Source organism: Rhineura floridana, chromosome 3 (genome assembly GCF_030035675.1).
Source record: "Rhineura floridana isolate rRhiFlo1 chromosome 3, rRhiFlo1.hap2, whole genome shotgun sequence".
In the NCBI taxonomy this organism is placed as follows: domain Eukaryota; kingdom Metazoa; phylum Chordata; class Lepidosauria; order Squamata; family Rhineuridae; genus Rhineura; species Rhineura floridana.
The window spans coordinates 109,246,405-109,272,817 of NC_084482.1; the positions used below are offsets into that span (position 1 = coordinate 109,246,405).

The 26,413-nt window shown below is 40.5% G+C and overlaps 1 protein-coding gene across 3 annotated transcripts in view; it reads right to left on the reverse strand.

Moving 5' to 3' along the window:
* Positions 1-1,224: 1,224 nt before the first annotated feature.
* Positions 1,225-26,413, reverse strand: part of ADAMTS2 (ADAM metallopeptidase with thrombospondin type 1 motif 2) — a 460,134-nt gene continuing 434,945 nt past the window's right edge. For 2 of the 3 annotated variants that reach the window (XM_061617298.1, XM_061617297.1), the window contains 4 exons: positions 22,379-22,586; positions 15,901-16,030; positions 13,372-13,461; positions 1,225-7,499 (listed from right to left, as the gene is read on the reverse strand). In XM_061617298.1, coding sequence (XP_061473282.1) covers positions 7,036-7,499; positions 13,372-13,461; positions 15,901-16,030; positions 22,379-22,586 — 892 coding nt within the window. In that variant the 3' untranslated portion in view covers positions 1,225-7,035. Of the gene's footprint in view, positions 7,500-13,371; positions 13,462-15,900; positions 16,031-18,868; positions 19,125-22,378; positions 22,587-26,413 lie in introns of those variants that run through there. The other variant, XM_061617299.1, reaches the window with a different exon arrangement.

Sequence of the window (26,413 nt, forward strand, 5' to 3'; positions counted from 1 at the left end):
TAAGCCTGTGGGCAGGGATTGTCCTGTTTATTATTGATCTTATGTAAGCCATTCTGAGAGGGTTTATTTTACTTAAGGGCTGGGTAAAAGCCCATTAAAATAAAATAAAAAATACATATGAATTCAATATGTATGAGCTCTCCATAGCTTCAGATCCTGTAAGATGCTATGGCGTTGAGGTAACATTCACTGATGCATAGGGATGAGTGAATTGGTGAACTTTGGGGTTTCTCATTTTCTCATTTGCCCAATCTGAAAAACCACATTGGTTTGTGATGGGTTTTCCCCCAAAAAAAGTCCTCATGAAAATTCATCAGCATTTTAGTGCAAATTTCTCCTAATATACACATTTTTGTATGCAATTTTACCTAATATATACCTGTGTGCAAAGCAATTTCCCTTAATATAATGCATTTTTGTACACATTACTGGGCTGGAGAACTGCCTTGTAAAATTCAGAGATATGTGATGCTCCAAGGATGGCTGTGTTTCAGTTTGTGTATTGCTTCAGAAAGCTCAAAAGGTTTGCATTTAAATGTGACCTGACCTGAATTTCTCCCTATCATTACTGATGCATAGCTGTCCCAGGGTTCATCCATACTTTCTATTACACTTTTGGCCATGGCATTGTGACTTACTTGTTTCGGAAGTTTATACCTGCTACTTAGACACTAGCTGTTTTCTCTGAAATGGACAGCTTTACCTGAGAATCCAGATGCTACTGCCAAATGACTGCATGCCATGGCATGAATGAAATGACATCGAAGGGCCAAGTGGCAGAGAATAGGAACTTCCTAATTAAAGTGACAATTTGGGAATGCTGCGGCTATGGGCAAAGGGAAACAATTAAATGGATAGTAGTCAAGAACCAGCATCCACTTCAATAAGAGAAAAGGGCAAACAGGAAATGACTAACTAAAGGATGGGTAGCTGGGACTGACAAGATCTTTGCTGAACAAAACTTAGTTCTGTTTAAACATATATTAAGTTCTTGCTTGTGGGGATGGTCTTGTGGAGTTGCAATGTGGAATATAGTTGTGGAAACACTGTTTTAATTCTACTTCTAGGTAATTGCAGAAGAGCAATGCCTCAGCAGTATTAAAGGGCCCAAGTGTGGAAGTATTCTAGGAAGGAAATGGCAATTGCTGCCGTTTCTAGGAGAACACACAGAGCAATCAAAGTGACAAAGCCAAACTCCTTTGCAAAAGTATCCAGACATCTGGACTTTAATAAATTATAAAATTAAAGGCTCTGATTTGTATATACATTTTAATATACAATTCATGGCTATTTATTGCAGCTGACCTTAAGGCATATGCATTGTATGTGAATGGCTGTGCCATAATAACATAGCTAATACTGTGCATTGTAGGTGAGTAAATAAAGTAGTAAATGCATTCTATAATAAAAGTAAATCACAAAAACCCTTTGAGTACTGGGTGAAGCACCATTTAGTGATATTTCAAATGAGACATTCTAGGGTCTATTCACATAACCATTTGGCATATGGCAACTATTGGAAACTGCTTGAAAAACCTGCACATGTTGGCTTCCTTCCCATAGCTGTACCTGGCCCCCACCCCCAGGAGGATTCAACTTTTGTCTAACTACAAAGATAATTTTTTTAGTGTTTCCTAATGCAGTTGAAAGTGGAATCTTGCACATAGATGTGGGTGTATTTGTCTGGTTGGCCTCATACAAGGAGTGCAAGGCTTTCAAATGCCCATGACCTACTGGATGGTCATGTGAAAAGGCCACAAGTTGGTCACAATGGGCACCGAGCTACAGAATGGAGATGGTAACCTGATAGATGAAATTTGGCAGTCCAATGAGTAGCTTAGTACTGAAAACTCTTGCATATGAATAAGTATTGCCAGAGATATGGTCATAATAATGGATAGAATGGTAACAAAGTCGTGCTAAAGGCAATGCAACCAGGGCAACAGTTTGCTTTTCCGATCGTTACAGGGACATAGAAATAACAGGGACAGAAATAATTTACATCAAATCTGCATACTGAGGCAGTTGAATGTAGTGGTTTCAACTGACTAGAAAAGTACCCCCAGGCCTGCCCCTTTCCCTTTGCAGCAGCTTCAGCTACAGGAACCAGCCACACAGAGCTTGGAAAAGTTACTTTTTTGAACTACAGCTCCCATCAGCCCAATTCAGTGGCCATGCTGGCTGGGGCTGATGGGAGTTGTAGTTCAAAAAAGTAACTTTTCCAAGCTCTACCACTGAAGCATTTCACAATGTGAACATAAGTGTTCTCACATGCTCATGTTTGCAGAGCAGTAAGCTGCTGTTAAAGACACAGAAGCAGAAAGGGAGAGAGCTGCCAATTCTAATTGAATGACATGTTCATACAAGTGTTTTTCAAATCAAAACTACTGCATTTAAAATGAGGATCCTTTACTTGAAGCATGGACAATCTTTTGTTTGTAGATTGTGTCATGGATCAGCCAGCCTCTTCTGAAATCTCAGAGGAGCAGTAACTAGAATAACTGTGAGAAACTCTGTCATGTTGTGCCAGAAGCACAGCTATGCTTTAAATGAAAATGTGATAAACATGTCAGTGATTTTATAGATTGCTATGTATAGAAGACACTGCCTGGTGAAAAAGAAGACATTGCATGCTTTACAATACAGTAAACAACCCATTTGCTGAAGATTCACTGAACAGTACGCAAGCCAGTTATTCCAGCGCAAGAGAAATCAAGTAGTGCTCTAGGCCAGGCATCAGACAGTTGCTTCTGTCCCGGCCACCTGTGGTTTCCCCTTTACAGGCCACTTCCATTTCTATTATGTATGTTTATCCATATGAATTACTAACTAATTATCTTTATACTGTCAACATGCTGGCAAGTATGAAAATACCACCACCACAGCAGTAGCTTCTGCTGCTCAGAAGAAAAGGGATTTTTTGGGGGAGGGGGTGTCAGGGTACAGTTCCCTGCTCACACAAAACAGAGCAAAACTTCAGATGGAGGAGTGAGGAGGGAAAAGGTGAAGAGGAAGCAGATCTGGATGTGTTCCACAGAAGAAATAACATGAAGAAGAAAATAATCTCAATGTTTGTAGCTGTAGACATTCAGATTCATTAACAGTGAAGCAGTAATCACTTAGCAGGCAATGTGGTCCAGTGTTACTGGACAGCCCCACTGTAGGACTTGTATACAGTTGCAGTGTCCCGTCCCCCCCGGCTGGTTTCCTATACCTTTTAAAAGCAGGACAATAGGCAAGAATCTAACTGGTGATGCTTTCCCCAGCACCTGCTGTCACACTTCTACCAACCATACAGCTTTGAAAGGGACCAAAGCTCTTTGCTGCATCATGGAAACTTTGGTTGCAATCCAATACATGTCTACTCCAAAGTAAGCTCCATTGGGTTCAGTGGGATTTATTCCCAGGTAAGTGTGTATTGGACTGCAGCCTTTGTGTTGCTATGATATATTCCTAGTATATCAGTTTTGCAAGCAAAAAGTAGCCAGAAATGTAAGAAATGGACTGGGAAAACCTGAGATGCAAAATTAGACTAGGGCAACAAGAAGATTTATAATGCCCCATGCCCCATCAGAGCAGGATGATAGGGAAACCGTTGCTCAAGCAAAGAATACCAAGGATAGCGGAGCTACTTGAATACAGATCACCCAATGCTGCTCCTCCCACTCCCAAATGAATGAAGGCTATAAGCCTACAATAGCCATTTCAGCATGTGGAGGAGCATGCCCTGGCAGGCTCCCTTTTCACTTTTTGCCTAATTGAAGCTTTTGATGTGTATTGCAAACTGCACTTAAAAGCTCTTCCAAGTTTTAAAAGCCACCTACAATACAAAGTGGGGTGGGATTGGTATGACAGAGGAATGCCCCACTGGGCATCTGAAGTTATTCACATATGGCCCTAGATCAAGGCCTATACAGATCAAAAGTCACTTTATAAATGTATAAAATTGCCTTTATTGCCATGAAGCAACTGCAGAATATTATGCTACAAAGTATTCTGTTGGTGGGTGGCTTTCCAGAAAAATGAGGCAATCACATTGCTAACATTTGTCCCTAATTACTTCCTATATCATTAGGAAGTTTCAGTGAAAATAACTGGGTTTCATATGGATTTATTTCTTCATATATTTCAGATTACTATGACATATATATAGTGAATGAAAGATAAATCCTATGTATGTTATTGTATTTTCTTTTGAGGTGCAGGTAGAGAGAGAGAGAGAAACTTCTAAATTAAATCAAGATTAAGTGTATACCAAGACCCACTGGAAAGACACCAGATACTGCTAATAGGCTTCTCTCATTAAATAGACTGCCATTAGAAAAAGACATTTTTTTCAGAGGAGGGGGGTGTTCATGGAAGTATATTAACAGGAATTGCTCTTAAGAATGCATGAAAGGGGGACAAAGACTCAATGAGACAATGAAATTCATATTGTTTGGCAAAAAAGAAGCAAATCCATGTCTTTCAGATGAATTCTACAGTTTCAGACAACTACCTGCCTATGGTTTTGAGATATTTACTGTTTACAGCATGTTCACTTATGTTCTACTATGATAGTGCTGTATGATGGAATGTTATCTTCATTCAGTGGACAGTCATTCCAATCCCAAGAAAGATGTCTTTGCAGAAGCAGGCTTAGATATAAGCAGCTAATCCAGGTGAAAACGTGCATCCACATTACTATGCCAGTAGTTGTTGACATGTGGCTAGAATTAGATGATGATCACTACATTTTAAAAGGGAAACATCTATAGCTTAAATGTGAAGTCCATTCTATATTGTATGCTATGATATTATAGCATTCCAAATTTTTATTTCCAGTGGATACAAAAGACTGCTGTGGCTAATTATAAGATATCCACGGACTAGTCTCATGAGATCTGGTTGAAATGGAAACTCATTAATATGGATGGTTTTGAATAACTGTCACCAACTTCCAAACTATAAAGTTAGTCACTGCATATCAATGAAAAGTTAAAAGTGTGCATAATAAATTGCCTCTGGAATTTGGGGTCTATACTTGCAGTAATAAGGAGCTATTTTTCAGTTAGATTATGAAGGAAATAATAGCATTAAGAATCTTGCATTAACTACTGAGCATTCATATCCTAGGAAGTGATAAGATAAAGAAGGGCGCGCACACACACACACACATACAGAAGCAGGAAGTGGCTTTTCAGTCCATGCAGCCTCTGAACCATTAGCAATAGTGGCTGAAATGTGTCCCTGTGCTCAGCTACTTTCCCTTGCAGCCACCAGATATATTGTAAAAATATCAGGTATACCTAAGAGTTTGATCCATTCCATTATCAAGTTAAATTGATGGGAAAACTTTTTTTTCAGAACTGGCTCAAGCTTTAAATCCCTATCTACTCAATATGGATGATTTTGAATAACTCTTCTAAGGCTGCTGTCCCAAGCACACTTACTTCTTAGTAAGTCCCAATGGCTGGCTTACTTATGAATAAACGTGGTTAGGATCTCACTATACATTTGCCTTTGAACAGAATGACCAGCAAATAGACTGTGATGCTACTTACATCCATGCAACCTTTCAGAAAGTGGTGTGTGAGATGAAACCAGTACTCAAAGGGCTGTCAAACTATATATTGCTAAGATCTAAGCAGATTCCATACTGGGTATATATATATATATATGCATAATGACATGCATTTGTTTCTGCTACAGTACAGCTATCCTAATGAACTGTGAAAAACCCAAGTTGTTCACGACCCCAATGACATAACATTGCACCGTAGAAAATGGAATAAAAAAGCTACATTTTTCACAAAAAGCACCAACTGAAATGAAAGGGAAATCCAGTAATTTGAATTAATCACAATATAGGTAAAAGCTGGGGGAAATTGTTAAAACACTGTTGTAATTGCACTGCAAGCATTTAAGACTATGAAATGCAGATATTTGAAAACAAATAAAAACCTTGAAACTGTGGGTGACTGGAACAATCTGGGTTGATCCAGTGAGTCAGTATGTTAATAATGTTCAATATTTTTTCCAAGAATGCTACTATTTCAGAATTTGTTGCTAAAGTTTAGTGTGTGACTTCTCTAGCTGAAGTTGATGGGGGCTGGTATATTGATTAATATTGATTATTGTACTGGTCCCTAAGTTTGAGATAAAACAAAGCAGGCTATGTGATGGCTTTTACTCGGGCAACCTCCCACACTTGCATGTAAAGTTTTTATTTTGCAAGAATGAGAATGTTAAAAGCTACTTGGGTTTGCCTTGTATTGTATGTAGTAGTATAATTTTGTAGATATTGCTTTCTTATACCACCTCTGAAGAATACTCCCTCCACAGCCAGCTTTTGTACAGTAAGTAGCACCACTTCTTACCTACTTTGTTTTTCAAGTGGTTAACAGAAATCACGTATTTATGCTTGATTCCTAAAACAGGATCTAAATTAGGTCCTTTATCTTGCTGTGGTATTTTTTGTTGCAGCCTGAGTATGGGAATAGCACCATTGAATTCAATGAAAAGACAGGCAAAATTGGCACACCGACTTTGAAATAAGTTCCACTGAAATCAAATGAACTTATTTCCAAATATTTAAGACCTGAATGGTTGGTTGTTGTTTTTTTTAAAGCAGACATATGCTTACCTGAAGCTGAGGTTCTATCCGCTGTACAATAGGCTTTCAAACATTACTTAGGAATTTCAGTCAAGCTATTACAATCTCCTCTTAATTATTGGACTCAAGAAGACACACTGAGGGAGCAAGAGAGCCCACAGAAAGTAAGAACCTTGCTGATCTAGGCAGCACTGCTAAGTAGCAGCAAAACCTATGAGGATATTGCACTAGTATCTGTGGCATCTTGTAATCCTAGCCATTATTACAACATTTATATTAACTTAAATAATCCTAAATTTCCTTTTATTGCAGGCTATAGCATTTGGCATTTCTGCCATAGCACCACTATTTGTATCTAGTCTCTATGATGACACGGACATTACTGCAGCGTTGGTAACATCTCTATAAGAGAGGAAAAATCTTTGTGTTATATTTCTATTTTAATGTAATTTCCTGAGCATTTCTTTTTTCCTTTTTTCAGCAATCAGCTCTTGAATTCTTTGGTTCTTTGTCCTTTCGTAACGTAGTCTCCTCCTCAAAATAATGTTCTGGTGTGGCACTTCATTTTCCAGTCCATGGATTTTGTATGGAACGTCCACTGCGTTACCTTCCGGCTGATCTTCAGTTGCATTGGAACTGGTGATGTTTGCCTTGGAAACAATTGGTGGACCTGAAGTAGTATGTGGGATGTGAGCTTCAACAGGTGTTGTAAGTGTTGGAGTGATATCCTCTTCAATATCATTCACCTTACTATGGTTGGATTCTGTTGAGTTTCCACTTCCTGTTTTGTTACTGTACATATTACAAGACCTGCAACACAGTTTATTGTAACCAGGAATTGCACAGTACCGAGAGAGAACTTCCATGCGACAAAACATTGACTTGTCTCCTTGACAATGTTCTTCTGGAAGAGAAAAATAGAATTATGTGTATGCTATAAACCACAGACAGAATCAAGCAAACTTGGACTTAGAAGTTCTTGTATACAGTAATATTAAGACATAATACAGGGCCTTGACTGAAGTATTCTCACATTTTTTGTAGTGATCAAAAACTTTAATTCAAAATTTTACATGCTACTCCAGCCTTCATGGGATGTGGTGATGAGGGCACTCAATTACATTCCTGAATGATGTGGTTTCAAGACTTCCTGCCCCCAAATTCACATTTGGCTGCTATGTGGGATGTAATTGCGACTGGTTCTGGGTGGCAATGGATCCATATGGCATCTGTGAGAATTACTCACCGTATGGATTACTGTAATCACATTGAGAATTTGTATACACTTGTATCAGCAGTTGGCACCAAATGTGAAAATTCATGAACATCTTGCAGACATTACAGGTGTTATATGTAGGTGTCACCATATGGAAACATTTCCAACACCTTTTCACATGGTATCCGTAACTTATCATTATCCCAGTCTGAATCTGTATTGGATTTTTTAACAAAATATATTTTAAAGATTTATTTTTGAAGATGTTTTTAAAGATGTTTTGTTTTAAGATGTTTAAAGATGTTTTTTAGTGTTTTTGTTTGCTGCCCTGGACAACGTCTGGGAGGAAGGGTGGGATGATGATAATGATAAGAATAGTAATAATAATTTCAGACCACTGACCCTGAATAGCCAGCTTTAGTTCACCCAGCTAAAAACGGACACTTGATTCATTAAGCATAAAAAATTCAGAGTCAGTGAGTCAAGATATATTGCTGGCAACTAGAATGTGTTGTGCCTTTGTCATGGGCTGGAATGGAAATTTCAAACGATATTTCAGAACTTCGGATGGTTTTAATTGCATCTGATCACAATAAGAGTTTCTTATACATAAATATATTGGCATCCAGCAATGGAATACATGCTAGCAGACTTGAGAACTGCCCATTAAGGAGGATTACAGCTTGACGGATTCTTAGCGTTCTGAATTTCAAATTGATACCACAGCATATGAGTGGACAGTGATGAAGGTCAACTCTGATACATTGTGGAAAATGTTCTGGAGAACTTCCAAAGCAATAAAAATACTATACTACAACGCTTTACTGCAGTAGCAGTTCAGGTGTAGAATGCTCCTATTCAACATAATTTATCCCATACCCCTTCCTATCTGGTTTTCAACCCTCCCCACACTTCCCCAAGAGTCAGTCAGCAAGCCATGACCACTGAGCATGCTGAGTTCATCCTTTTAGGAAATTTTCCCCTAAAGATTTTTTTTTACTTCTACAAATCTTGAGGTTCTCCTGAGCCTGCTGATACCTCCCTTTTGTGTATACACACTGCCATTTTGGCTACGTAATGACCAGCACTCTGGGAACTGAAATTGCTGTTAGTACATATGATTCTGACATAGAAATAATCAGGAATCTTAGAAGCAAAGTGGATGTGTTCTCCTACACATGCACATCTTGTATGCTCCTACTTTCTGCTTTTGTCATTTTATGACCATAATATGTCGTAATGCAAATGATATAGGCTGTGAGGTACAAAGTACATGGGATCTTGCATCACGGTTATGAATGAGTCCATTGTAGCCAAATGATACTATAAATCTCATATCATTTTCAGGCCTTGAAAAATGAAATGGACTGCCTTCAAGTCGATTCCGACTTATAGCAACCCTATGAATAGGGTTTTCATGGTAAGTGGTGTTCAGAGGGAGTTTACCATTGCCTTCCTTTGAGGCTGAGAGGCAGTGACTGGCCCAAGGTCACCCAGTGAGCTTCATGGCTGTGTGGGGATTTCAACCCTGGTCTCCCAGGTTATAGTCCAACACCTTAACCACTACACTAGAGCATGACAGAGTAGCCTTCAATTTCTTGATGCCGTGTTAATTGTGTCACTTGGAATAACAGGAACTTGTTAAATACAAGAAGCAATGCAATTTTATAACCTGGTAATCTCACTCCCTAAGGAGTAGTCTACAATAGGATTCAGATACCCAGACCTTAAAAGCCACTCAGATAAACTCTTGTTTATTTGAAAGCACTGAAGAAAACACATTGTTCAGTGCAGATAAAGTGAATATGAGTTTTCCATTACCATCAATTTTGTACAGAAATTGATAAAGGGTGCTAGACAAAGGCTTGATATTGCAAATGGGACATTCAGATATCAATAATTAGTCATTGGCAACTTAAAAAAAAAACTAAATAGATTTTCCATGAAAAGGGTAAATCCGAATTAAATGGAAAAATATGGGATTGCACCATGTGGATTTACTGTCTCAGACACCCTAGAAACACAATCCTCTTTCAACAAGCCTTTTATGTTGAGACCTATCCCAGTCTGCGTCTGTGTTAGAATTGTTTTTAATACGTTTTCTTTAATAATATGTTTTTAACCCTTTTTTAAAAAAAAGATGTTTTTAAAGCTTTTTTTTAACGATATTTTTAACGTTGTTTTGTTTTAATGTATTTTAAGATCTTTTTTATGATGTTTTAAAGTGTTTTTAGCATTTCTGTTTGCTGCCCTGGGCTCCTGCTGGGAGGAAGGGCGGGATATAAATAAAATAATAAATAATAAATAAATAATAAATGAAAGGCACCAATGGTAAACATTCTTGCTCTTCTATGGCTCCAGCTATATAGTACATTAGAAATATATAACAGCAGCTCAGTGGCCCTGTTAGAACAGGAAAAGCCTCTTCAAACAAGGGCAATAGGAGCAGAGAAGCAAAGAGTTAGGTTTGTGAAGCTGCCATTTCGCTACTTCAAATCCACCCTCCCAGCAGTGTTTATCTCCATGAGGTTTCAAATGCATGCTTACAAGTTCTCCATGGGAAGGGTGCAACCAACCATGAGGTTATGACAGCATTACAAGGCTATTAGAACAGCACTACAGGCAGGTATGGCAGCATAAATGTCAGGCTTTCAACCACATTGCAACATATAGCATCACCTGATCAAATGCAGACACAGTCATTGATTTTAGAAAGGAAGAATACATGATGTCTCTTCACTCATCCTTTACTTACATAAAATAGGGCACTAGTGTGTTTAATTGGCAAACATATCAGTCTAATGTTTTTCAAAATTTAGGACTGATTCACAAAGATTAGGCCCTTTAAGCATGAACTACCAATCTGCAAATCCATGTGCATGTGTAGAAAACAATAACAAAATGTGATTCTAGTGTTACTTGAACTTGTGTTAACTGGTCAGTTCATTGTGAAATCAAACTCCCATCAGATTAAATTAATAAGGGAAAAATAACTTCCCTAGAATTCTCTAGAGAGTGGGAAATAATGTCTTCTCTATATATAAACTCATTAATCTAAAAAAAGATAGGATTAGAATATAACTAAATTTATAAGATAGCTAAATCATGGCGAGTATTTGATACATATCTTTCAAACTAATATTTAAATTAAGAACTTTGTTGGCTGTTCAATATAACAATGTCTGGAAGCATCTTTAGAAAAATGCCTTGTAATAGCAAAACAATCCCCAAAACATGCAGATCAAATATAGAGTCACATGAGATAATTGACTCTAGTGATACAATCAAAATACTTTCCATTTACGATTACATTTTCTATAAAGAAATTCCAGAGGGTAGCCATATTAGTTCTGTTGCAGCAAAAACAGCAGACACAGAGTTTTGAACAGATTTATTGTGGCATAAACATCTGTGAACTGCAACCCATTTGCATACTCAAAAGTTTATGCCACAATAAACCCATTAGTCTTTAAGGTGCATTAGACTCTGTTGTTTCTCTTGTACTTAAAACTTGTATATATCAGAATAAATTTATTTTGTTTTCCTCAAGCAAAACTGCCAGACCTGCTGAACTTTTATCTTATTTTATTTTGCAATATGCATGACAGACTGGAAGTTTGTCTTCAACTGAGCAGTAAGAAAAAAATAGTTATTTGCACAGTCACTTGGTACACATTTCAACTGGCCTCATAAAAAAATATTGAAAAGCAAACTGAATTGGCACATCTTTAATAATATGCTAAATACATACAAAACACTAATAAAATATCCCTGATAAACCAAAGTGCATATAGATCTAGTGCACAATGCCCAGATACCTTATTGCACCATTCTCTATAGCCATCCATAGCTTGAAACATCACTTGACAGTTGTCTATTTAAAGGTAACAGTCATGAATAAATTGATAACAGTTAAACACCAATTATTTTACATAACAGTATTTAGTGCCAGATAACGTGTCTTTGCCTTTTACGTTGATATGGGAAATTACTAACATGTTGCAGGCAATCATCATAGTAACAGCAAAATTTAAGTATGTGATCACATGATAATGACAGTTTTGAAGTGCTACATTGTTAAAAGATCCACAAGACCACCTTCTTAAGGGATATGATTTGGTGGAGAAAGGTAGCAAGCAATTTGCTATATACTCAGGGACCAATATGTTTCTGTTATTTGATGTCCTATAAGTGGTTTCATGACCAATAAGCTATAGATCTTCAGCACAAACACATGCTGAAACAATAATTGCAAATCAAAGCAGAAATAAGTTTGGTAATGGACCTTTTTAGTTTGGCAATGATCATTTCCTTCCTCATACGTGGACTGTGCAAACGTCCTTCCAGTGTTTTATCATTCAAGTAAAAACACTACATGAATATCAATTCATGGTACCAGTGCACTATTTATATTTAAAGCTGGAACTGGTGGTTAATGCCAATGCAATTAAAGTTTAAGGCATTTTTCTAAATGTAGTTTCTTTCTCCCTAAGCAAAATGAAACAAAGCAATAAAAATTGAGGTAATTCTGTCATTGTTCACACTGTTATGTTTGCCAGTTGACACACATCTATAGATCACACACATACACGTACACACGAACACACACATACAGCTGAACCAGTCAAGTCAAACATGCAAATGGTGAAAAAAGACTGATGGATGTAATGTTGCATAAAGAGTTCACTGTTGAACAATTTTTGACATTGCAAGTATGACAATGTCTTATTGTCCCAATGATATTAAAATACTGCACACCACAATCTGTAGCATGTACCACATGTTTTGCCATATTGTATTTGATATATATATGACCGTAAGGAACATTTTGGCAAAATTGTGTGAAGAACCTCTTGCTGGTTTTGGAAAGAAAAAAAAATAGGTAGAAGAGCTTCAACAAAAAGCATAGTACAGTAGCAGCATTTGACAAGAATGTACAGACAGTCTCATCTACCTGTAGTAATAAGCTTTTTTCATGGTAACAAAGTGTTAAAGTCAAGAATTAAAATACTGTGAAGCATGAGTTAAGAAGCAATGAGATTGGAAAGAATGATGGAATGAGTGCTTTCAATTAGTTTGGCTATCCTGCAAAAACACTGAAGCTAACCTATTGTGAGATAGAGGACCTTTAGACAAAAGGAGAACTTTAGCACTACAAGGTGTCATTATTGTGATGTGATCACATTCACAATAAGTTCTCAGTTTCACCATCAAACTGAAATCTTGAGCCAGTTAAGAGCCTTTTTTCACCATCACCAATCAACAAGCAAACTGATACCAGTTCACTTTTTAGAGGACTTGCAACACACTGAAGAGATCCTACTTCACACATCCAACACCTTCACGATCTCCACTGCAGCAAGTGCTGCTCAATCTCCAGAGAAGAAAGACACTGGGCGCCAAGGCCCAGTGTAGGGGAAAAAAAGATTCAGCCCAAGATAAACTTGGCAGATTCAAGGAAATTTTCCATATAGGAAGAAGAATAGAGCAGAAGGCAAAGTCCACAAGTGATGTGGCATGCATTTAAGGGCAAAGGCAGAGTTATAAATGGGTCTTTTACTTGAAGATATTTTCTGGATAGGATAATCTGGGTCTGGTCTTGACAACCATTGTATCATGTAAGTTTTCTTTGATGTATCTGATGAATTTTCTGAAAGAGAAAGAAGAAGGGGGCAGGAAGGGGAAAATATCACATCTGTAGCTTCTTAATGCATCATTTAAAATCTTTGGTTGAGTGAACAGAATTAATAGATTAGCTACCATTCTGATAAAGAAAACAATAACTCTTTTGAAAAGCCAGAGCTATACTACATTATTACTTTCCAAGAATTTAACCATTTTGATGCCTCTGTTCAAATTCATTGCATGGTTGAAATGGTTTCCAAAAGTCAAAACAAAACAGAATACATGCATCATACACATGCTTTCATACAGGCTTCCTACCATCTTAAGATTTTGTCATGCAGACAATTCTGGCTCTCTAATGACTATACTTATCATAGATTCAAATATGTCCAAACCTTACATTTTAAAATGTACACTTAACAACCCTAACATCTAAAGATATAAGGTCTACATGTGCTTGAAAAAGTGTACACCACAAGCGTACACTCATCAGGGAGCCATAATTGTCTGTGGCTCTCCTGTGCAGCATGCCCTCAGTTGCAACATTGGGTTTGTTGATGTGAAGTGACGTTAAGGGTGCCAAAACAGGGGAGCTTAGTTTCCTTTTTTGTATGATATCTGGGAAACAAACATCTCCTAGAATAGACTAATCTGGATCCACTTCAATCTGAGTTTAGGCCTTGTTTGGAGACTGAACGCAGCTTGGTTGTTCTGATGGATGCCCTGTATTGGGAGAAGGACAGCAGGAGTGCAACCCTGTTACTATTACTTGATCTCTCAGCAGCTTTTGTTACCATTAACCACAGTATCCTCCTGAATCAATTGTGTGAGATTGGTATTGGAGGCACTGTACTACAGTGGTTCCGTTCCTAGCTGTATGGTCAAGTCCAAAGAGTAGCATTGGATGAGTGCTCTTCTGACTTCCTGGCACCTGTGCTATGGGGTTTTGTAGGTCACTCCTTTGCCTCCAATGCTATTTAACATCTGTATGAAGCCATTGGGAGTTGTCACTGGAAGGTTTGGAGCATGATGTTATCAGTAGGCTGACAATATGCAGCTCTGCTCTATAACATATGAATAGGAGAGGCTGTGCAAGCTCTGTAGTGGACTGGATGAGAGCCAATAAACTGAGTTTGAATCCTGGGAAGATGGAGGCTCTGTGGGTAGATGGTTCCTGTGTTTGGAGGACAGTCCAGTTGCTTGTTCTGGATGGGGTTGCATTCCTTCTAAAGGAGCAGATATATAGCTTGGGGGTATTCCTGGCTACATCTTTGTCATAAGAGGCCCAAGTGACCTTGCTGGCTAGAAACGTGTTTTACCAGTTTTGTCTGGTACAGGTACAGCTGTATCTGGATCAGGACAATTTGGCCACTGTAGTTCATGTGTTTCTAATCTCAACACTGGATTACTGCAATGTGGTGCTGCTCGGGGCCTGGTCCGGAAGCTCCAGCTGGTACAGAATGCAGCAGCTACACTGCTGATAGGGACAGAAGATCGACAGTATGTGCTACAACATCTACACCAGCTGCCCATATCCTCCTGAGCCAGGTTTAGTATTGTGTTGATTATATACTGTACAAAACCTTGAACAACCTATGTCCAGAATAACTTAAGGACTCTCTAAGCCCTTATATCTCAACCGAATCAATCAGATCACCCAGAGGAGTGCTGTTATTTCTACCCCGTGTTACAGAGGCCTGACTGACCTCCACTAGAAGTCAGATATTTAGTGTTGATGGTCCCATGCTGTGGAACACTCTTCCAACACAGATTTAGCAGGTGACCGAACTCTTGAGTTTCAGGAGTCTCTTAAGACTTTTTTTGTGCCAGTAAACCTATACAGCTGTTTAAAATGTTTTTTTTTTGAGTATCCAGTCATTGTAATGATTGTTTTGTATGGTTCTAAAATGTTTTTATGTCACTATACACCGCTCTGATGTTTTGCGAGAGGGTGATATATAAATACTTCTATAACATAAATAAATAGAAAAGTATTTAAATAATAAAGGGGAAAAGTAAAAAAGGGAGAGGCCATTTGCAATCTTTGATTGGCCTGTGCAACAGACTGTTACCAAATTTCAAAATGCCAAACTTTCAAAAAAGGGAGTTTGGCTGATTGATGGCTGACACCTACTACTGAGAAGCAACACCTTCAGTTTCATTCCAGGGGTGACACTTTTTGTACCCTCTTTGGTTTTTATTATTATATCACATCTGTCTGCTAGTATATTTTTTTCTCCAGGAATAATCAGAAACCACAGAAAGACTCCCATTCATATAGTTACTTACACCTGTAGCAGATGCAAAGCCATTGAAACTGGTAATATGGGAGATGTAAAGCTAAGAAGAGCCACACCAGATATTCTAAAAACCACTAAACATTTAATCATAGCACTGTCTCAAGTTTCACAAGGCATCTACCACACCCCCAAATAAATTTAAAAAGATGGGGATTAACACTCACTGGGACACAAAGGTAGCTTGCAGAACCTTACTGTCTCTGGCTTGTCTTCTTTACAGAAGCCAATAACATTTTCTCTTGTCCTGCACAGAACTTGTCTTTCTTGAGTACCATTACCACAGGTTACTGAACACTGCAGAGAAAACAAGTTGTCAACTTCTTTTTTGCAAACGTATTTGAAGTTGGCATATATATTAACGTTAACATGGTTTTTCTGAAAATTGTTTATGGTCACTTACTGTTATTCAACATCACTACCACTGCCATCATTATTATTCCATTGCAATCAAGAGCCCTAAATCAAAAATGGAGCCTTATTGTTGTACTTGTTAGTGTTAGATTACAGCATGCCAACCTTGTATTATACAGCCACATGAGTGGATGGATGTTTTGCATTCCGCAGTGTTAAATTGAAAATACCCCCCATGCCATTCTGCTGCTTCCCGTAAATTCATTTCAAAACAAAACCTTACAAAACATATAGTCCTGAACTCAGAAACACTGTAACAACCCCCTAGGTTTTCATGGAGATACACAAAACACTCAGGCTATCCTGCCCAGAGCCCGAGACACAAGACGGAGACGAGGCCTGGTTTAATTCTTGCTTTATTAGAGTGATGCTTATGTCCAAAGCAGTGCGCTTCACAAACCTGTCTACTCCAGCTCACTACGTTCCCAGCTAAGCTACTTAATTAGTCTCTGCAGCGTGTGGGGAGAGTTGAATCAGCACTGGAGCCTGGGCAGGCACCTGGTTAAGTAGGGAAGGTCTTCGCCCGTAAACGACGGCTCCTCTGAAGTTCCACCCTCTCAAGGATCCTTTTCTCGTGCCATCTCACCCAGAGTAAGGGGGGGCGAGCCTCCGATGGCCCATCTGACAGTGGGGCTTCAATGGGCGATGGCTCGACTTCAGAGAGTGGGAAGCTGGTTGGCTGGGAAACGTTTGAAGTGCCAGGTGGGGATTCCTGTGGGGGCATGGTTGGTGCATGTCAGGGGTCACTTCCCAACAGCTCAGGTGGGGGGCTTGCAGGCAGAGTGGGAACTATCTTGATTGGGGGGCTGGTCGAGGGAGTCTGCGGGCTGACAGCACTCTCCCTTCCTTCAATGCTCCCAAGGACCTCGTCTTCAACTGCCTCCTCTCCCTGAGCTAACTCCTGGGGCACCTGGGGCACAACATCATCCCCCCTCCATGCACCATCTCCCCCCACCCCCTGGGCTTGGGCTTGTCCGAGCAAGCATCATGGAACTCCCTCACCAAGTCCGGTGCATGAACGTCATCGTCTGATTCCCAAGAATGCTCCGTCTAGTCATATCCCTTCCAGTGAATCAAATATCAAAGCCGCCCTCAGTGCTTCCGCAAGTGCAAAATCTGCTCCACTTCATATTCCTCTTGTGCATGCACCACAATGGGGGCAGAGGCACCTCTGGCATTCTGTGGGGGTCCAGAGGGTGTTCCAGAGTAAGCAGGGAGCGATGAAACACTGGGTGTATCTTGAAGGAAGGATGCAGTCTCAGACAAAAAGCCACTGGATTGATCTGAGCCTCCACCTCAAAGGGCTCCACCTTTCGATCTTCTAACTTATGGCAGCGCCCCCGTGTAGGCAGGTAACGCGTGGACAGGCACACCCTGTCTCCCACATGGATTACGGGCCCTTTCTGTCGATGTTGGTCTGTAGCTCTCTTATAATCTGCCTTTGCTCTCCCTAACTGTTCCTTTAATAGCTGCTGCATTGCCTGGAGCTGTTGCACAAAGTCTTTGGCTGCCGGAATGGAGGAGCTGCCGTGTGGGTCAGCGAATGCTCGGGGGTGGTATCCCAGGTTGGCAAACAATGGACTCTGTTGCGTGGTAATGTGCACTGCGTTGTTGTAAGCAAACTCCGCTAGAGGCAAAAAGGACACCCAGTTTTCCTGCTGGTAGTTGACGTAACAGCAGAGATACTGCTCTCACATGGCATTCACTCTCTCAGTCTGACCGTCTGTCTGCAGGTGATGAGATGAGTTCGCTCTGCAGCAGTCGCCACAAGGTGCGCCAAAACCGAGCTGTAAACTGTGTCCCTCAGTCCGAAACTAAACTGTGTGGGAGGCTGTGCAATCTGTACACGTGCTGCACATACAGTTGAGCTGTGTCTTGTGCATTTGGGAGTCCCATGCACGGAATGAAATGCACCATTTTAGTAAAAGCATCCACCACCACCAACACTGTTGTCTTCACCTGTGAGGAGGGAAGGTCAATGATGAAGTCCATAGTTACCATCTGCCAAGGACCCTGGGGGGGTAGGGAGTAGCTCTAAGAGTTCCGCTGGCCATCTCATGATGTGTTTAGCTCTGGCACAGGTGGGGCAGGACTGGATGTAGTGATCCACCTCCCCCTTCATATGGGGCCACCAAAACTCCCTGGTGACTGATTGCAAGGTTTTGAAGACTCCAAAGTGCCCAGCAGTGGGGGAGTCATGACACTGATGCAGGACCTTGGCTCTCACATCTCTGGGGGGCACGTACATGGTATCATGATGATACAGCACGCCCCCTTCAGCATGTAGCCCTCTGCACTCCAAGTAGGCTGCTCCTCTAACTCTGAGTGATTCTCTTGGACAAACGGATCTTGTTCTTGCGCCATCCACAGATCCTCCACCCAGGAGTCCTGGCACACCCCTGCCACCATCTTTTCAAGGGGTATGATCAGTTGTAGCGGTCTTGGATTCAGATCCTCCAGGTATTCCAGTTTGCAGAACAGGGCATCTGCCTGTTTATTCTGCGCCTGAGGAATGTAATGGATCTTGAAGTGGAAGAAGAACTGCGCTCGGCGCACCTGTCTCTACTTCAGCTTACGGACAGTGTGGACGCTCTCCAGGTTCCGATGGTCGGTGTGCACCTCAATCTTGTGCTGTGCTCCTTCCAAACGGTGTTGCTGAGTTTCAAACGCATCCCGAATGGCCAGCAACTCCTTTTCCCACATGGTGTAATTTTGCTCTGAACTTGTCAACCTCTGCAAAAAGTAAGTGCATGGTCTCAGACCCCCCCTCTGTACTGGTTGTAAAAGAACCGTGCCGATGGTCACGCCTAATGCATCCGTCTCCACCATAAAGGGGCGTGCTGGGTTTGCGTGTTGCACTATGGGTTCCGAGTCTGCGGTCTGACTGCACTCTCCCTTCCTTCAATGCTCCCAGGGACCTCGTCTTCATCTGACTCCTCTCCCTGAGTTAACTCCTGGGGCACAACACAGACAGAATCTAGAGTTCAAAAGGTAAAAGAAGAGAAAAAAATCCAGATCCCTGTTGGAGTTTATTCTGTCAGTGGTCTCATAATTTGCTTAAATTAATTAAAAACCAGCCATATTCACAGAGTGCCTGTACTCCTATTACTAACCTTCTCCCATACCTTGACCTTCATCTTGTGCAGTTTAAAAGTTTAAAATGCATGGCTGATTTTTAATTAATTTAAGAAATTTAACATTAAAGTCTATGATAGTGCAGGGCATGCTCAGTAAGAACCAACTGTCAGTGTTCTAAAAGCCAGACTCACAGTTGCTTGGCTTGGCTAATTAGGGGGCCACACTAATGCCAGACCTTTATGTCACTTTAGACAGTCAAAGAATCCTGGGAAGTGTAGTTTGTGAAGGGTGCTGAGAGTTGATGGGAGACTTCTATTCCCCTGTCACAGCTCCAGTGGTTTAACACTCAGCCAGTCTTTTGGGGATTGTATCTCTGTGTGGGGAATAGGGTGTCTCCAAGCAACTCTCAGCACCTTTCACAAACTACACTTCCTAGAATTCTTTGGGGGAAGCCATGACTGTCTAAAGTGAAATAAAGGTTTGGTTAGGATGTTGCCAGTGACAGCTTTGGTTTAAATATGAGTGGGAGACTACATGTGCCTGCTGTAGAATACAAAGGTGGGGGAAACGCTGAAAAAGAATGATACTGTTCACAATGTTTTCCTTTTGGAAAGGAAAGGGGCTTTCCCTCTGTCCAGTGCTCCCCCAATCTCCTCTCCTCTCCCTCCTCTACTACTCCCCCTTCCTCACTACCCCTACCCTTCCTCCCATTCTCTCCCCCTTCCTCCAGGTCAGTTTTACCTATCCTAAGTTTTACCTATCCCTTCACCCCAGGTCAGTTTCAGGTGTATGATTGTACAGGAGTAAATCTCTCCTGTAAATCCCTCCCTATACAAATGATCAAACCTGCCCTCCCCTCCTTCTCCTTCCTATCCCGCCTCTTGCTCCTGCCCTCCCCTTCCTTTGCTCCTGCTGCCCCTTCCCCTCCACTTCCAACCCCCCTCCTTTTCTTTCCCTCTCCTCTCCCATCCCCCATCTCCTTCTCCCCCATGGTCAGTTTTACCTATCCTAAGCAAGATTGCACAGGCGTAAATCCCATTGAACCCAATAAGCATGCAAATAATCAGACCTGCCTTTCCCCTCCCTGTCCCCCTCTATCCTCTCCTTCCTCTTCGCCTTCCCCTCCTTCCCCCCTCTGGTCTCCCCTCCTTCCCCCTCTTCCTCCTCTTCTCCTGCCCAACCCTCCCTCTCTCTCCTCCTCAGTGGTCAGTTTCACCTACAGTTTCATTCACTGCAGGGGAGTAAATCCCACTGAACTCAATCAACATGCAAATGATCAAACCTGCCCTTCTCCTTCCCCAACCCTGCCCTTTCTCCTCCTCCTCTCCTCCCCCTCTCCCACGGTCAGTTTCACCTATCCTAAGCATGATTACAGGGGAGTAAATCGCACTGAACCCAATAAGCATGCAAATGATCAATCCATTCTCAGCAAACTTGCACAGGATCCCATTTCTTGCCACCACTCATCATATGCTCAGAAGCACATGTTACCAAATTCTTCCAAGCTACACAGGAAGTGGTTTGGACTGTGAAAGACCAAGCCAAATTGTGCTTGCATTTTTACAAATTTGAAGAGCAGTACAATATCCCAGAGAGGAGGTGCTGCTTCCCTGGTGCATTCACTACAGCTGCCCAATTTCCCTGCTTTTTCAAGTTTGATAGAAATATCTGTTGGCTATAGGTATGTTCTTAAATTGCAAGGGGTTCTTTTTGTTGCCTATTAGTGAATTTCTTTTAGGCACAGGAGCTACAGTGTCCACATAGAGCTTCCCACAATTCTTTAATTCTTTTCTGCCTGTGAACTTACTCTCTCTATTAAAATAAAGAGGTAATCTGTATCCCTGTGTGTGTTGTGCATGCATGATGAAACCCACAAAGTGCTCTGATTTGGGACATCTGCCTTTCTGAAATGTTTATAATAATGATATTAGCAATCGAGTATGGCAAATGCAGATCATTGGAGTAGGTCTGAAATCATTTGTGGGAGCATCAGTTGTCCCCCAAGTTGGTGAGGGTCATTTGACATTGTCACAAAACCGAGCCATTAGTGTCATCAGCCCAGTCCTATGGAATACTCTTCCAAAAGAGATTCAGTAGGAGTCTTCTATTTTTAACCTTCAAACATTTCCTGAAATGTTTTCAATGCCACCAGGCTTATGCAGACAATTAAGAAAATGTCTTCTATGACAGTTAGCTGATGATCTGTGATTTTATATTTTTACCTGATTTTTATTGTACATATATAATTGTTGCAAACTGCTGTGATATTTTTATACAAGTATTTTTTATAAAATATATAGGTTAGTATCCTGATTTGGTAATAGCTGGCTCATTCCAGTCTATGTAGGCTCCTGTCTGCAGGGATGCTTACTGTCCAGATTGCTTCCCTGACCCTACACTAGATGTGATCCTCCTCTCAGCTCATCCTTCACGTTGTCCTCTTCAGCTTCTGTGTTCTTTGAACTGACTGCATATATTTGACATTCTTTTCCAGCCCCTGGTGTGTGCTTTCACTCCTAGTCTCTGTGCTGGTTCCTCTTCTCTGCTACTTTTACACTGACTTCTCATCTCATCTTGGTCTTGCACTCTTGTGATTTGGTCATATTATGGGCTTTGAAGGTAGGCTGCATTGTCCAATTCTTGCACAAGAAGCCACTCCCAGGATTGTGAGACTATAAAGCTTCACTAAATCTTAAAATGGTGAAAAGTAGCACTGGATCTATTCCCAAAGGATTCTGCCACTTACCTGTGATCTAGTTACCTAACAGTCTGGATGCCAGCCAAACACAAAACCATTTTTATAATTGTATAATAAACTGTTTTACTTGTTTTTACTTGTATAATTATATTGCTGCAACCCACCCTGGGACCTTATGGTTAATGGCACGTAAGAAATCTTATATACAAAACAAAACAAACATGCAGGAACACTGAAATATGAAATACTTCTAAGTCAGCAGAATTATCAGAGTAAACCAACAAACATGTTTAATTGAATCTTCCAAGAAACTTTCTGGATGACAAGAAGAAACATTTTCTCAGGATGTGAAACACTAAGGCTTACAACCAATTCATTGTTGGGAATCTGATGCCACCCTTCTCAATACAGGCATATAAAATATAATCTTAACACTGTGGTGAAGTTCTGCCTACCTGTGACCAGGGTCCAATACGCCATTGTGCAGGGCAAAGTTCCCGGTTGCAAACCCTCCTGCCCTCCGGGCGATCACTGTTGCAATACTTGGTATGAACAGAGCGGTTTGTGTTGTCATGCAGCGGCTGGATGCATCGGACAGAACGTACCTGATATCCTGTTCTCCCACAAGTTTTGCTGCAAGGTTCCCAGTCTCCTGTAACCCATCTGGTTCAGTGAAAAAAAGTCCAGGCAGGTAAGTTTATATCTCACATGCTTAACTCATATAATAATAATAATAATAATATAATTGATTATTCTTAAAATCAGTTTTGGGACAGCTTCTCACTGTCATTACATCTTGCAGATACCCATAGCGTATCAATTGCGTAGGGTGCACAAGCGTAAATCACATTTAAAATATAGAAAAATAGCAGCTGGGAGAAATCTGGGACCCAATTCTGTATTTTTTAAAACATGAATTCTTGTATGTGAGTTTTTCACAACCAATGTAAGACACATGGGGTAGGATCCAGACTTAGTCATGATTAGAGCAGACTGACTGAAATCAATGGGAGAAGTTAGTCATTAGTAACTTAAGTTCCATTGGTTTCAGTTGGTCTACTCTGAGAATGACTTAGGAAACAATCCTAATGCCTGGACTGCCTTAGGATCCAGCAAATCCTTGGCTGGGTCCATCCTGTTTCAGGCCTTTATGCTGGCTACAGCCTGTCACCTGTCAATAGCCCATTTTTTTGTACCCAGACAATGAGTATTCTTTTGCCCCTCCCGTTCCCTCACCTCCCCATCTCTTTGGGTTGACAGTTCAGGTTAAAAATGAGCACATGCCATTGTATTAGAGTTTGGCTATCCACAATGGGTCCTATGAGAGTGGAGATACAGAGGTAAGATTTGGTGCGGGTTGCTGATGTGTTTTCATGTGGCCAATGCATAGCTGCTCCCGTCTCGTAGAAGTTAACATCTGGCTGCTCAAGGCAGGGAGGACGAAATTAAAAATCTAGTGGGACTTCTCTAAGAATGTTTCATCGTGACATTCTAACCCTGTAATATTGTTTTTTTATAAATAATAAATTATTTTCTGTCACTTTTTATTCTTGTTTATATATCTAAGTTATTAATTTTGCCCCATTCGTGAATTAAAACAGTTGAAAAAAACACTGAAGACCTTCAAGAGGCAGCTGGACAGCCACCGGCCGGGTATGCCTTAAGTTGGATTCCTGCATTGAGCAGGTGGTTGGACTCAATGGCCTTATAGGCCCCTTCTAACCCTATGATTCTATGATTCTAAACTGGAGATTAGAAGCCATTTTGATTGGACCCCTCTTCCTAGTTAAAGATCTTTAATCAGCAATTTCCAAAATAAAATGAAATTCTATCACTCAGCATGAAAACATCACATGGTGATTCAATCACTTTGCTGGCTTCTTCACTTTACAATAAAAAAACCCCAGAACCATTAAGCTAATAGATATTACATGAGCACAAAAGATGTGAGATCTCGTTATGCACCCTAAACATGATCTGAATTATTCTGTTAAGTCCTTCGCCAAGCAACTTTTTATTTCTTGCTTGCAGATGCACTGGATTTAAAAGAGCAGAATTTCCTTCCAGACTCCCTAACAACAGCTATTTGTAATGTTCTAAATAATTCATGTGGAAACCAACAGGAGGATAAACCACTAAAACAAATGTTGTTAATAGATGCTGGTGTAGTAGAAGCATAATTCTTAGAGATGAATTTGCTGCTTTGGATACGCCAGGAATTCAGCCATCAACTAAGAACCACATGAAAAAGAATGAAGGCCACAACAAAGCAGTTTGTGCTGTCATTATAAAGCTTCCAAAACAATACATCCACTTCTCTCGGGAACAGCGCTAAAGTCCTTCCAAACCTTTACTGAAGTATGTTAATGCATGGAATATTAACCTCTGTACTTTCTGTATTTTTCAAAATTCAGTAGGCAATATGATGCAAAAGGGAGTTGGAAGGCTGACAGGATGCATGCTCACAGCTCTCAGTAGGGTTCAAAGGAGTTTCATTCATAACTCTATTGTTGCTGAGAGCAAGGCTTGGTGAGACAGGGTGGCAACTACATCCTAAGAATACAGATATTAAAAATGTAAGCATTGCAAACATCTGGACCCAATTATGAAGCTTTGCAAAGCAAATAGTGGAAATTCTGTGTGCAACATATAATAAGAACTGTATTGGGGAGTCAAACTTATGCTGCATCTAGCCCAGTTCCCTGTACCCAGTAGTGCCCAGTTCAAGGCACTGAAAAAGTATCAGAGAACAACTCACTAACAGAATAGTATAAGTTGAGGCCTGAGTGGAATAGGAGCATCTATTGTAGCTGTTGCTCAGACTCCTCCTGGTCACTCAGGGCAGAACTAGGTTGCTGCCATCTATCTGAATCTCTCCCTTTCTGCTGGTAATGCCTCAGATATTACACACATACAAAGAACACATTGTGGGAAGAGAATGGAATCATTTTAGCAGGTGCCAGGGCTACCAACACACAGGTAGAAACGGTGTGTTTCTATTGGGCCTGGGGTCAGCAGGAGACCCAGACTCTTAGCTTTCATCTTTTTAAAAAACAAAGCTTCTAAGTGATCTAGAACAAAATATATACAATAAAATGTGATACTCCCCTATTTCTTGGAAATAAGCTAGCTGGCTGCTCCAATCCCCACCCTTTCAGGTTTTTAGCCAATAAGTGAAGACAGAGCTGTGATTGATGAGGGATTTGTTGAATTCCAGACAATAGCTAAAACCCCTGCAAGACCTGAAAACAGCTGCCTTTTCCTGCTTGCCTCTGCATATTGGTTAATGGTGTGCATGTGCACGTGTGCCTGCCTGCTCACTTTTCTTTGTGTGTGGATTTGCAGCATTAGGTCCAGAACAGAAGATCAAAGAAGCACACAGCACAGCAGGATTTTGGTAGGCATGCACAGTAAACAATTTCAGTGACGGGTAATAAAAGTGTATATGTAAGTTCTTTAAAATTGCTTGCAAAAAATAGCATATTATCCATTTTATCTATCAAATAATTTTTGAACAGAAATAAAAAAAATGTACATGTTGCTTATGATGCCATTACAATGTGTTAATAGTTTTCTAAATATAAGGAGTCATGCAAGTTTAAATTATCCTGGGTTTTTGAAGAGAGCAGTTTATTTGCCTAATTCATAGCCGGTTTTGAAAACCTTCCCAATATGAAGCTTTAATCTTATACTCAGTTTTCTGGGAGCAAATCTGCAGTGCTAATCCCACATACCTGGCAGTAAACCCCACTGAATTCAATAGGACTTACTTTTGAGTGGACATGGTTAGGATTGTGCTGTAAGTCAATGAGACTTTTGAATAGACATAGCAAAGGACTGTATTGTAAATATTTCTTTCTTTCTCTCCCCCTCCAATCATATTTTTTAGCCATTTTTAAAGCTTACTAAGGTGTCACTGCTGTTATTTGGTAGGAAACTAATACTGATTTTTTAAAAAAATGCTCTAACCAAACGGTTTTGACAACAAACTATTATATGGGGTGTATGTATTTTTACATCTCTAGTGCATGTGTATGCAGTCTTTGCAACAACCCTGTGAGGTAGATTAGACTGAGAGTTGGTTCAGTCAAGCTGCAGATGCTTAGAGCATTTGTGTGTGTTCATGTTGGCAAGCTTTTCTGTTGTTGATGGTATTTTCCTATAAAATATCAGAACTGTGGAATGTTATCGAAGCAATGGGAATTTGTGTCTTTGTGCATGTCCCCCCCCCATTGCATGAGGTGATACATTTGCACCTTACTTTTCTTCCTGGGTCGTCCTCCACTTTTTATCTTTGCAACAACCCTGTGAGGCTGAGAGTTGGGTCGAGCAAGGTGGACATGTTTAGAGTATGTGTGTGTGAGTGTGCTGGCCAGTGTTGTTTTTTGTTTTTGCTTCAGTTATTTATTTATTTATTCCCCACCCTTCCTCCTAGCAGGAGCCCCACTATGTACATACAGTGTACTGGGCCCAGGAAATCCTGTTGGCAC